We start from the raw sequence: 14,365 nt of genomic DNA, 5'->3' as shown, positions 1-14,365 counted from the left end.
CACTAAAAGAAGAGAGTTCTGGACCCTCTCTCTATTTCCTTAGCTGTGGAACCAGGTGGCTTTGGCTTTGAATTCCCATTGTATCATTTGTCCAGCCTGTGTACCTCAATTTCCTCATCTGTCAAATGAGAAGATCTAGTCTTGGTACTTGGGATTGAACCCAGGGGCATTTTACCACTGAGCCACATCCCCAGCCCTTTTTATTTTTTATTTTGAGATAGGGTCTCACTAAGTCATTGAGGGCCTTGCTAAATTGCTAAGGCTGGCCTTGATCCTCCTGCCTCAGTCTCCTGAGCCTCTGGGATTACAAGCATACGTCACCACACCAGCCAACTTTTAAAATTTTACAGAGCAACTATTAGAAGCCATAAATAAATTTAGTAAGGGTATTAGATATAAAGCCTATATAAAAATGAATTCTATTTGTATACCATCAAACAAATACAAACAATTTTATAATGATAATGTTTTAGAAAACACCAAACACCTATGAGCAAATCTAATGAAGGATGTACGTGTCCTCTTCAAGAATCACTATCATGGTGGCAAAATTACGGATACACTATTCTTCCAGCTTCTCAGGTCAAAGCCTGGAGTCACCCTTAATCCTTCTCTCACAGGGCACACAGGATCCCTCAGTAAATCCTATTGGCTCCTCATTAAAATATATCCAGAATCTGAGCACCTGTCACCACCTCGTTGCTCTAAGCCATCATCAGGGAGTACCGCAAGGAGCACCCGCTAGCTGGACTATCACCTTGTCTCCACATGAACGTCCTCCCCTAGGAAAACCGGGGCAGGGTGAGTTAGGCAAAACCAGCTCTCAGCCTAAGAGCCCCAACTTGTTAAAAAGAGCTATGCTGGTGCACATCTGAAAGGCCAACCACACAGAGCCCCCGTGGTCGAGTTCTCTGAACAGGTCAGTCCAGCTCAGCTGGGCTCACTACACACGCCAGCAAAAGCCTCGCAGTAATGAAGTGTGAGCACTTGTTTAACCTTGGTCTCTGGGAACTTACTTCCTTCAGAAGCAGCGCAATGAGAAAAGCAGAAGAGCAAGGCTGTGAGGCTGTGGCAGATCTTTGGGACTCTACACATCAAGTGACGAGGAAGGCGGTGCAGCGACCACCTAGAACGCTTCCTATGTTTAAGGCTCTAAGTGCTGTACCCGGGTTCCTTACTTCTATTTTACAACCTTGAGAAGTCTTGTTATCATCATATTCATTTTATAAAAAAACTAAAATTCCACAAGGTTAAATAAGTTGCTAAAACTCACATAGCTAAATCTGGAATTCGAGTTCATCAGTGAGTCTGGCTGAATTATTAGTGTTGTGATAAGAAAGAAGTACAGAGGTGAACCTGTACTCTTCTGTTCAGTTCTTTGGTTGGCCCCTTTCGTTCTGCTCTGACCCACAGATGGCTCTGGACAATGTCCCCACATCTGTTTTCAGTGTGATGAGATAGATAAATCAAATGTACCACATTTCCCATGGCAGGATGTGCAGCTAGGCTGACCCTGTCTGCCCTTCTCTCTGTAGACCCTACAACTTGTGTATGTATGGTTGGATAATCTAACGGTATATTTTCTAGTTCTCTGCCTTCCCATTTTTGTTATGGTTCCTATCATCAGTATCTCTTTGTGCCTTTCATGACAAAACTCTCTTGTAGCAAACAATGACAACCGCAAAGACTCACACAGAACTTTCTATGAACTGATGCGCATTCGTGCTCCTAATCCTCCTGGCCTTGGGGTGGGTGCTACTTGTATCTTCCCTGCTGATGAGGAAACTCAGGCATGAAGAGGCTACAGGGCTCGTCTCAAGTCCATAGCTGCAGAGATGGAGGGACTCGGAGCCCAGGCAGGCTAGCTCAGAGTCCATGCCCCACGGCACCACGAGGGTCCACCTTGCAAGAAGTTTTCACCTGCCTGGTGATCTGTTTCACTGCGAGCTGCAGAGTCTGTTGTAAATAAAATGTGTTTAAGAAAGGAAAAGAGAAACGTGGCCAATGTCACCTTTGATGACTCTCCAATTTACACTGTTCTCCCTAGAGTTTAGAATCTCTAAAGCACATGGATGCATCACTAGGTATGGGTATTACTTCTGCTCCTTCTAAGAAGAATAGTAACCAAGAACATTTCCATTTTTAAATTAACAGTGTCCTTGGTATTACTGACATTTAGAGACTCATGATGAAAAGTAAAACAGTAAAAATAAAGACTCTCCAATTTACACTGTTCTCCCTAGAGTTTAGAATCTCTAAAGCACATGGATGCATCACTAGGTATGGGTATTACTTCTGCTCCTTCTAAGAAGAATAGTAACCAAGAACATTTCCATTTTTAAATTAACAGTGTCCTTGGTATTACTGACATTTAGAGACTCATGATGAAAAGTAAAACAGTAAAAATAAAGACGATACCAAAATTGAAAACCTTTTATAACCCTCAATAAATATTAGAGAAATAGTTTCAGAAAACAGGAATGAAACCAACAAATGTGAAAACTATCTGAAATTCAGTGTTTATAAATTTAGCTGTTTTAAGCCATTACGACTGTACTCTCTTGGTGGCCTCTGAAATCCTCCTTGGTGCAGACAAACTCGTCCACAGCTTCTATGAAGCAAACCCTCGAGCCAGGAGGGAAAAGCAGCAAGTGCACAGGAGAGACCCGTGACAAGCCCGTGACAGCTGTGGGAAGGCAGAGGAGGAAGGCCACACTCGGGAAGCCATCTGGTCTTCAGCCAAAGACCTAGGGACACAAGTAGAGGTCTCATGCTGGGAGAGAAGCGAAACACTTAGATCAGTCACAGACACAAGACAGAATTCAGCTGCCAGAGAGGAGAGACAGCATCCAGGTGCTTAGGAACTTCCTATGAATGAGGCTGGACCAGCCTAACAGACACCCCATCCCCAACACAAGCCTAGTGCAAAGTGACCGGAGCAGCAGTCTGTCCCTGGGGGAGCTGTGCGGAGAGAAGTGCTGTGTGGCTCTGCTGTGCTGGGTAGCTGGAAGCTGACGGTGGGGCACCTCAGCCCTCCTTCCCTGTGCTAGGGCCACAAAAGGGAGCAGCTGCCCAGGTACAGAAAACAGAAAGCTGCAGTACACTGACAGTAACCACAGCAGTAATGAAACCCAGGCCTGCTCAAGCTTTAGCCCCAGGTGACAGCCTCCTGTAATGTGACATAAATGTACAGTGGCACACAAAATGGCGGGCATATAAGAAACAATGAGAGGACACTCTTAAAGGTAAGAAAATAAATTACACATTTTGGAGTGATAAAGAAACCAGTGGAACCAGATTCAGAGAAGATGTGAAATTTGGAACTATGGAACCCAGATGTTAAAACATCAATGCTTACTGAGTTAAAGATTAGAGGAAAACACAGTCAATGTACCGAAATAGTTGGGAAACTTCATCAGAGAAATAGAATCTCTAAGAATAAAATGGAAAAGTTGCTTTTAAAAGAAGTCATAATATTGGAGACAAAGAATTCCTCATCAGCTGACTAAGTGAGGCCGAGGAGAGTTAGTTAGTGAACCTGACAACAAATCAATAGGAACTACCAAACCAGCACAGGCTGAAAGAAGAGTGAAAAAAAGAGACTACAACATGCAAGAGTTGGTGGATATGACATCAACGAACCTGATGTACGAGCAAATCAAGTCCCAGAAAGAAGAGAGAGACAGGGGCAGAAAAAATTAGTTGAAGAAGTAAAAACGGTTAAGAATTGCTTGAAAATAAAGGATATCAAACCAGAGATCCAACTCCAGGCGGGATAGCTCCTAGACATATGGAACTCTGGGAACCAAAGGTAAGAGCCTGAAGGAATCAGAGAAAAATACACTTTACATGTAAAGGAACAAGAGACCTCCTGTGGAAAGCGATGCCAGCCAGAAGACCAAGAAGGGACACCCTTAAAGAATAGCAAAAGAAAACACTGTCAATCAAGATTTATGTATGGAATAAATATATCTTTAAAAATATACAAGCTAACCACTTTTTCAGGCCAGAATAAAGGCAAAATAAATCATGGCAGCAGACTTGAATGAAAAGAAACTTTAGAGGCAGTTCTTCAGGTAGAAGCAATGCTGACAGACACTTGGACCTCTAAGAAACAGCCACTTTGGATAGACAGTTGGCAATTTAATTCCTACACATTGCACAAGAGAAGTAAATATGCTTACACACACACACACACACACACACACACACACACTCAAAACAACAAAAAACTCCTGTACATAGCTTTTATGGGGGCTTTGTGAATCACATGTCTATCAACCGGTGAAAAGGAAACTGGGCACAGGAGGACAACACACTAGTTCTCGATAACAAAGAAGAACAAACTTCTGATAAGTGGAACAATGAGGAATCTCCACAGCATTAAGCTGAAGGGAAGAAACTTGACAAAAGACACTGCTGAGGAACAGCAGACGGGAGCTGCCAGTGGTGGGAGGGGCTCGGTGATGGTGGAGAGACTGAGCAAAGGGGCAGGAGACAACTTTTTAGGGTGATGGAAGCAACTCTGTATCTCGACTGTGGTTGACTGAACGCATCTGTTAAAATTCATAGAACTATATACCTAGCAAATTTTCTTTATGCAAATTATACCTTTGCTAACCTAAGAAAATAATCTTACCAACATCAAGTCAATGTGACAAGAGTATAAAATCTTCCCTCAAATTTTAGATATAAAGATGCAACAACTGTTTTTCAAAATAAAAATCTATTAGTCACTGCATAAAATAATGCTACAAAAATTTCTGATCACTTAATTATTTATAAAACAGAAACATTTTATGGTATTTTATAGAATATTCATGGAAGTAATAAAAATGTGTTACCTAAGCACTAAGTACCAACACTATAGATAATCAGACCAGCAGGATAAATAACTGGATTTCAATCATTAGAGGTTTTATAAGAAAAACTAAATTTCTATCTAGGGAAAAATGCTGATTAAAGGGCTAAGGAAGGTTAATGGGATTCAGGCACATTATACTTTTATAAATGATTCTAAATCAGGTAAAGTCTAATGTACTTAGAGACTGGCAGGGGTTCTGACCTCTGTGATAAAACATTTTTCAGGTTATTGTCTGGCGTCAGTGGAGTCAATGCAGACCTGATACACATTTTAGAAATATGGCAAACTATCTGCTAAAAAATGTATTTATTGAAGTCAGTAATAATTTTTAGTGCATGATAAAGTTCTGGCCATATATAGAGTGACAATCAAATAAAAAAAGAAAAAAGATGAAACTCACTTTTGTAAAAATCACTTTGTTAATCATTTTTAAGCTTTATCACCGTGACAGCACACCAAGGTTACATATGCAGGCCCTATGCAAAATAGACACATACACTCACAACTTACATATATATTTAAAGTATTCAGAGGATTTCAAGTCCGTTTCTCTATTTTCACCTTGAAGTATGTTGTTTATTAAGCTGGAACTCTTGGTTGAGTACATATGTTCAAAGATGGATTTGTCCTTGTTATTTTTCATTCTCTTTACCTCATCTTTACTTTCTTTTACTGTTTGTTTATTTGCAATACTGAAGAGTAAACCCAGACAAAGTACCTCGGAGGTACATCTCTAGCTCCTCCCTCCTTTTAAAAATTTTGAGACAGGGTCTTGCTAGATGTCCCCTGCTAAGTAACAACTCCAGACACTCTTGCCTCAACCTCCAATAATAATTCAAATATATATGAACCACTGCAAATGAAAGCAAAAAAAATTGTTTCTACTTTGAATAGAAGCAGAATAGTTTAAAAAGATTCAGTAAAGGCCAGTAGTTAAGTCAAATTGTCGAATTAAGTATGAAAACAGAAAGAATGAGTTAAAACTTTTTTTTTCATAAAAACTGAGTAGAGGGGCTGGAGTTGTGGCTCAGTGGTAGAGTGCTTGCCTGGCATGTGTGAGGCCCTGGGTTTAATCTTCAGTACCACACACAAGTAAATAAAACAAAAATGTTCACTGACAACTAAAAATATATTTTAAAAAAAACTGAGTCGATTTTAGCTCTCAGATGTCTACATGTGTTTTTAAATTCTCATCACACTTTAAGGAAATCAAAACAACACATTTTGGGTAGTAAAAGAAAGACTGTCAGGTGCTGCTTAAGGAAAAGGCTTTATTCTCATATCAAAATATTGGCTAACAAGTGTACATTTATATGTCTTAAAAGACAGTATTTAAAAATTTTTTAGATTCCTAAGATTTTTTCCTATATGGTCAATTATTGTGCTGACTCACCACAGTAAAGAGAGATTCTACTGTATTTATGTACTTCTGTTTTTCTTTCACAAAGCATTGGTAGATTAGAAAGAAACTATCTCTAATGAGATAAATAAAATTTGATAAAAAATTTGAAGCAAAGGTAAATATGTTAATATTAAAAAATGTCATGTTGTTCATTATACTTTACTAAAGATAAATTTGTCTCTAAGTTTCCCAGCAATCAATACAACAAGGCAAACAGTTATGATTTAACTTAAAAACAAACCTGAGAAAACATAAACAACCTAATACTCAGGAAAAAGAAGTATAGTTACCCATAATACAAAGACCAGAAAAATTTTCTCCAGTAGACAAAGGTCACTTATAAGGCAATAATTCAAAATGTCAGCAAATATTTATAGTAGAAACTCTATGTCCTACAGGGCTGTGTTTGGAAATAAGTAATGTGAATATATACACACATTACAAATATAGATGAATATTATGTTTATGAATTGATATATTTTTAAATAAATGGCATCATGCTAAAATGCAATTAAGTAAACACAAGTACAGCAAATATCCTATAATCCAATTTTCCATATTCTGACAATATACATTAATTCAGAATTAGATTCATGCAATTAAATTAAGAGTAATTTAAAGCAATGGTTCTTAAAATGTATTGAGTGACACACTACTTTGAAAATGTGATGAGAATCTAAATAATTCTTCCAAATCTTAAATAGAATTTCTGGGAATACACATAAATGAGTACATATCTTATAAAGCCTACCCACTAATGTCTTGGGCCAGAGTAACCACTGTGGCTGCAGGTCTACCACAGAGCCGAAGCTGCTTTCTCCTAGCCAGCACTCTGCAAGGGACTGAGTTTACGTACATTCACCTTACCTACCTCCTGCTTCTCCTGCCACAGGCCTGAGTGAAGATATTTTCAACTCTAAGTTAAATGCAGAGCCATGCTCTGTTGAGCTGAGGCAGAGCTCATCTCCTTTCTTAAAAACTGAGCAAAATAAACAAGTAAGTTTCAAAGAGATGAAACCTGATGGAGTGCTTGACAACGGAGCCAGCGTTTCCTTGAAGATTGATTTGGGTGCCTTCTCACTACAGAGATTGACAACCAGAAATGCTATACCATAAAGTATGATTGAAAAAATTTTAGCCTAGACAAAATTTAAGTACTCTGGCTATTAAATAAATCCAACTTAGTAAAGCATGCAGGAAAGTACCTTCTGTTTTTAAACAATGTAAAATACATGATACATAGTGAAAGCTGAATTACGGTTCTCAATTCTTCACTTGCCATGGCCTCTTTGTAAGCAAAGTATATATCCTTATTCTCTGACTTTGAACTTGGTTATGTGACTCGTTTTAACAAACATACGATGTTATAGTAGGTAAATAGGTAGGGCATGAACAAAGGCTTAAAATGTGTATAACTGGGCTTACCCTCTTGCACTTCTGCTTTGTTAATAGAAGAATATACCTCAGATAGCTACCGGTCCATGGAAGGTGAGCACCACATGGACTAGATTTATACCCAAACATGCTGATCAGCTAAACCCCAACTCCATAAGTGAGCAAGAAATAAAGGTTTAGAGCTGCATATGGTGGCACATGCCTGCAATCTCAGCAACTTGGGAGGCTGAGGCAGGAGGACCCCTAAGTTTGAGATAGGCAAGAGCCCTATCTCAAAATAAAATAAAAAGGGCTGGAGGCGTTACTCGGTGGTAGAGCACTTGCCTAACACAACAGAGGCCGTGGGTTTAATTTCTAACGCTGCACACAGGAAAAGGAAAAGGAAAAGGAAGAAAGGTTGGTTAGTTTAGGTTTGTATGAGTCTTGCGATGATTTCTTGGTGGCATTATTGAGGCAATTACTAATAGACAAAGATGATACAAAGTGGCAAAATGCAAACATCAGTAGCTACATTGTTGTATGGACTCCTGGCTGTAAATAACTTTTGGGGGTTAGGGGATGTTATATATTAAGTGCAGAACTTTCTTCTCTCCCTGAGAGATGGAAATTACATGCCAAAGCAGGAATTCTCATTCACTTTAACTATGTTACTGACAGCTACATTTCAGACTGCTTTTCCATCCATAAGATTTATGTTCTGCTTTGCCATCTGTAAGATTTATGCTCAGTGTTGTAGCAAAGGCAAGGAGGCAGCATGATAAATGTTGGCAAGGATTTAACTATGAAATTGTTTAGAATTTCGAATGCATGGTAATAAAATGGAGATGAGTTTTAATTAGTTTATTATAATTTTAAATTCTCTACAAATGACGTGTCCCCTCTGGCCTGGGCCTGGGATGTACTGCTCCACAGTGCTGCCTCCCTTAGAGGATGACAAAACAACTCATTACTGTTTAGAACAAAAATTCCAAAAATGGAGTTCTCAAAAATATATTCCATGTCACACTAAGTTAAATATATTACATGTCCATGGTACTAACCCATTCATTTACTTTAATATTAAAAGCTTTACAAAAGCTAATCACAATGGAAAAATGCCTTTGAATTATAACTAAATTGGCAACATAATAGAAAATTATCTCAAATGTAAAGCAATTCAACAAAGCTAGCATGTATTGACTCTTTGACTATATTAACCATGAACCATTTATAAAGCCTCTCAAATTCCATTTTTAATGGACTCTGCTAACTTCTTTATTTGTTTTTCTGATTTTAGACATGTAAATAACCATCTCTGTACCACTAAGGGCCAGTAAAAATAAGTGCACTAATAAGAGGACTCCAGGATTTCTTTGAGTGAATTAATATAGGTAGAAAAGAACATATGAACAATGTCAAGTCTTGTTTATTATCAATATTTGCATATTCAGTAGGGTTAATGTTTTTAATTGCTCAAAAGAAGGAATCATATTTCAATACTGTACAAACTGTTAAAATCTAAAGAAAAAGCAATTCTCTCTTTGCTTTCTTGACTTCTTTTTCAAACTAGAGTTAATAAGGACACTAAGTAATATACTTCATAAATAGTCTCCAAGTTCTGAAACTATAATCCTTTCAGTTTTCTGAGTATTCTTAAACTAAATATGTTAACTGGAAAATGCTAAGATAAAATTTTTAAACTTTAAGTTAGAGGACTATATACTCCATCTTGTATATAAAATATAATTGTTGTGTGTAACATTTATACTAGCCTGTATATATTACTGTTGCCTTTGTTGTATACAATTAACTCCAAGTCATAAGTACAAAAGTCATAAAATAACCAGCAATACAATTAATCCAAATGAGTATTGCAAGAATATTTTTTTAAACTTTAACTTTTATTAAGCAAAGTTTACTCCCATTGAATATTGAAACCACACATACCTGATGTTCCCAAAGCGACATCCCATGGGGAGCTAATGGGTTGCTGCTCTCCTGCTGCTCCTCCTTCTCTGTCTGTTCCCTGAATTCCAATGCCAGCTACAGTGCTCACCTTCTCAGCCTCTAGGTCAATCTGTAAAAATTTAATGGATATGTTACATGTAGCATGCTATCTTTTTTTTTCTTTTGTGATGTAGAGATTTCCAACAGAACACAGACAGTATTTGCAACACAGTGTTTCTGAAAAGGCCAATTGATTATAAGGAACTTTCTATTTAGTATAATCAGTCCCTCTCAGTTCCCCACCTGTCTACCCCCGACTTCACTCCTCTCCCATCCTCATCATGCGCCTGCCAGAACTGGCCTGGACCTCATCTTACCTTGAAAATATTTTAAAAGAAAGTGAAATTTTAAAATACAATCTAGCAAAATGCATGTTTCTTTTTTTTTTTTAAAGAGAGAGTGAGAGAGGAGAAAGAGAGAGAGACAGAGAGAGAGAGAGAGAGAGAGAGAGAGAGAGAGAATTTTTAATATTTATTTCTTAGTTCTCGACGGACACAACATCTTTGTTGGTATGTGGTGCTGAGGATTGAACCCGGGCTGCACGCATGCCAGACGAGCGCGCTACTGCCTGAGCCACATTCCCAGCCCAAAATGCATGTTTCTTAAAATTAAATTTCTATATTTCAATTTTGCTTGGCACTGATCCAAGAATGAGCCAGCCAATCAGCATTCCCAAGATCCCACAACTAGTGTATGTCACAGATCTGGGATTTGAATGGATGCAGTCGATGACTCTATTTCTTAAATGAAACAAAAAGAATGTTTTAGGCACTGGGGATTGAACCCAGGGCCTTGTGTTCAAGGCAGGCATTTTACACTGAGCCACACCCCACCATAAAACAAATGTTCTCCACTGATTAAAAAAAGATGCTCTGCTTTCAAATCCCGACACCTTCCCAACATTTTACCACGAAGACTTTCAAACACATAGAAAAACTAAAATTTGCAGCAAATATCCATACACCTATCACCTAATTAGATTCTAGTATCAACACTTCACTTACTTGCTTTACCATATATTTTTTTCTAGCTATTAATCCATTTCTATTTTTTGATGCATTTCAAAGTCAACTGCAAACATCAGCATACTGTCTTTATTAAAAGATCAGCACTTCATGTGCTTTTGTTTTTCTTTTCCTGATAACAGGGGTCTCACTATGTTGCCTAGGCTGGTCTGGACTCTTAGGTTCAGGCGCTCCTCCTGCCTCAGCGTTCCTAGTATAATCAAGTGCAACCATGCCTGGCTGACCAAATGGCTTTAACTTACATTTCCTTCTTAACTCACAATGTTGAATACCTTCATCCATGCTTCTAGTCATTCCTTTATCTTCTTAGATTCTGTTCAAATCTTTGGCTCATTTTTTAAATTGTGCTGTCTTCTATTTCAGTTGTAGGAACCTCTGAATATCATGGATACTAGACCCCTAATAGATGTTTTGTTTGTTTGTTAATGTTTCTGAAACTCTGTGTTTTAATTTTTTAAAATGGTAAATTTTAATGAGTAGGTATTTCAAATTTTGATAAAGTTTAATATCATTTTTTATGATTACTATTTTTTGTGTCCTATCTTAAGAAGTCTTTGCCTACTTATAAATCACAAAGTTAATCTCAACCATCCTATGGGAGTATTAAATGGCTTGTTATTATGGGTTTTGTTTGTACGTATTTTTTGATACTGGGGATTGAACCAGGTGTGCTTAACCACTGAGCCACATCCCCAGCCTTTTTTATTTTTTAAGAGAGTCTTTCTAAGTTGCTTATGAGGCTGGTGACCCTTCTGCTTCAGTCTCCCAATTCACTGTAGTTTTGATATGCAATTTCTTGCTTAATAAGGATGACAAGTATCTTTTCTGGTGTTTATGGGCCATTTGAGAAATGTTTCAAAAATTTAGTTTTGTCAGGCACACTGGCATATCCTATAATCCCAAGGATTTAGGAAGCTGAACAGGAGGATCACAAGTTTGAAGCCAGCCTGAGCAATTTAGAGAAAACGTGTCTCAAAAAAGTAAAAAAGGGCTGGGGATGTAGCTCAGTGGTAGAGCACCCCTGGGTTCTATCCTGAGAGAGAGAGAGAGAGGGAGGGAGGGAGGGAGGGAGAGAGAGAGAGGGAGGGAGGGAGTGAGGGAGAGAGAGAGGGAGTGAGGGAGAGAGAGAGGGAGAGAGGGAGAGAGAGAGGGAGAGAGAGAAAGAAAAAAGAAAGAAAACAAACTTGGGTGATATTATAGGAAAGTTCTAACAAATGTTCAAAACCCAGTAATTCCTATTAGGCAACTTTTACATTTAGGTCCGTGAGACATCTTGAATTGATGTTTGTCTATGTTGTATTAGAAAAGTGTATTCTGTTTTAAAAATTCCATATGGTTATCTAGATGTTCTAGCACCATTTGCTGAAATTATTTTTTCTTTCTGTGTTTGAGTACTTTGATGTTTTTTGAAAATCAAATTTTAACTAGCCAGGCGCAGTAGTACATGCCTGTAATCCCAGAAACTTGGAAGGCTAAGGCAGGGGATCCTAAGTTCAAAGCCAGCCTCAGTAACTGAGCTAGGCCCTCAGCAACTTAGTGAGACTCTAGCTCAAAATAAAAAGGGCAGGGAATGTGGCTCAATGGTTAAGTGCCCCTGGTTTCAATCCCGGGGTAAAAAAAAAAAAAGAAAAGAAAATCAAATAACTGTATATATATGGGGCTACTTAAGGCTCTTCCTTCATTTTTCTTGATCTATATCTACCCCTTGTGTAAGAACCTGCCTTTCTTGATGAATGTAGCAATATAGGGAGTTTTCAAATCAGGTAGCATAAGTCTTTAAATTTTGTTATTTTTCAGGATTGGTTTAGACATTATATACCCTTTGTTCTGTGTTTCCATGTAAATTTTGGAATCCACTTGTCAACCCCTACAAAAAAAGCCTAGTGAAATTTTGATTTGGATTGTACTGGATTTATATATAGATCAGTTTGGACAGAACAAATATCCTAATATTGAGCCTTCAATATTAATTCTATTAGATACATTCATATAATATCTAACATGGAATTAATTTTCTCAGCAATATATTATAGTTGGAAATACCTCAGTATCCATGGGGGATTGATTCTAGGGCCCACCCAGTACAATAAAATGCCAGGATGCTCAAGTCTTGAATATAAAATGACAGTATTTTTACATAACCTACATATATTCTTCCATATAACTTAAATCATCTCTAGATTACTTATAATACCTAATGTAATAAAAATACTATGTAATAGTTATACAGTATTGTTTTGAGAATAATGACAAGAAAAAAGATTGCACATATTCAGTACAGATGCAATTTTTTTTCCTGAATATTTTCAATCCTTGGTTAGCAGAATCTACAGATGCAGAACTTGTAGATAGAGAGGACAGGCTATATACAGGTCTTGTACATATTTTGTTAAATTTATTCTAAGTATTTTATGTTTTTGCTGTTCTGTAGATAGAATTTTAAAATTCTAATTTCCAATTAATTGTTACTAGTATATAAAAATAGAGGCCAGCACCATGGTGCACGTCTGTAATTCCAACAGCTCAGGAGCTGAAGCAGGAGGGTTGCAAGTTCAAAGCCAGCCTCAGCAATTTAATGAGACCCTTAGCAACACAGTGAGAACTTGTCTTTAAAAAAGAAAAAGGCTAGGGATGTAGCTCAGTGGTTAAGTGCCCCTGGGATCAATCTCAGTATCAAAAAAAGAAAGAAAGAAAGAAAGAAAGAAAAAGACTTGATCTTTTTATATGGGTTTTATGTTCTATGACTTTCCTAAATTCACTTCTTAGTTATAGTAGCTACTAATAAATCTCTTAGAATTTTCTGTGTATACATGTCACTGGCAAATAAAGACAATTATTCCTCACTTTTTTATACTTCTTATTTCTCTGTCTTGCCTTAATACGATGGCTAGAACTTGCAGTAAAAGTGTTCCCAATACTGAGAGGAAAACATTCACTATTTTGCATTAAGTAAAGCTGGAGCCTTTTTGTAGATGCCTTTTATCATATTAAAGGCATTTATTTCCATTTCCAGCATGTTCATTTCATCATGAATATAGATTAAATGGTTTCAAAGATTTTTCTTCATCTATTTAAACAATCTTAAGGTTGTCATCCTTTCTTCTGTTACTACAGTAAATTTATGTTAATCTTTTTTGGCAATACCTCTTTGCATTATTTCTCTAGTGTCTGCTCTATAGCTGTCAGAGATTATAGAAAACTCCTCTATTTAACCTTACCAATATGTTTACTGAACCTGATCTGTGAAAATATAATAGGCAACTTGGAAAGGGTCCTTGAAATAGATCTTGACTTGAGAAATACATCATAGAAATAGACAAGAAAATTAAAAAACTCATCTTATTAAAAAAGAAAATCAGACCTGGGTGATATTACAGGAGAGTTTTAACAAATGTTCAAAACCCAGTAATTCCTGTTAGGCAAATTATTCCAAAATACAGAAAAATGAAACTAGTTGATTTAATGAGGTTAGTGTGACCTTGATTCTAATATCAGATGAGCAGAGTACTTGAAGTTTTGGAGCCATTTAATTTTGAACATGAATTTTAAAATACTAAATGTAAATTTGAATAATCAAAATCAACTTGATTCCTAAAAAATTAATGTCAAGGTAAGGTTTATCCCAGGAATAAAAAGATGGCTCAACCTCAAAAGAATCTACCAATTCTTCACATCTACAGACCAAGGACAAAA

The 14,365-nt window shown here is 37.2% G+C and overlaps 1 protein-coding gene across 1 annotated transcript in view; it reads right to left on the bottom strand.

Moving 5' to 3' along the window:
• The window catches only part of Nhlrc2 (NHL repeat containing 2), a 58,626-nt gene that overhangs the window by 18,243 nt on the left and 26,018 nt on the right, over positions 1-14,365 (bottom strand). Inside the window, exon 5 of the mRNA XM_026389094.2 lies at positions 9,588-9,717. Coding sequence (XP_026244879.2) covers positions 9,588-9,717 — 130 coding nt within the window. The remainder of the gene's footprint in view (positions 1-9,587; positions 9,718-14,365) is intronic.

The sequence above is a fragment of the Urocitellus parryii genome, chromosome 5 (genome assembly GCF_045843805.1).
Source record: "Urocitellus parryii isolate mUroPar1 chromosome 5, mUroPar1.hap1, whole genome shotgun sequence".
Classification (NCBI taxonomy): Eukaryota; Metazoa; Chordata; class Mammalia; order Rodentia; family Sciuridae; genus Urocitellus; species Urocitellus parryii.
This window is presented reverse-complemented; position numbering and strand designations above follow the sequence as displayed.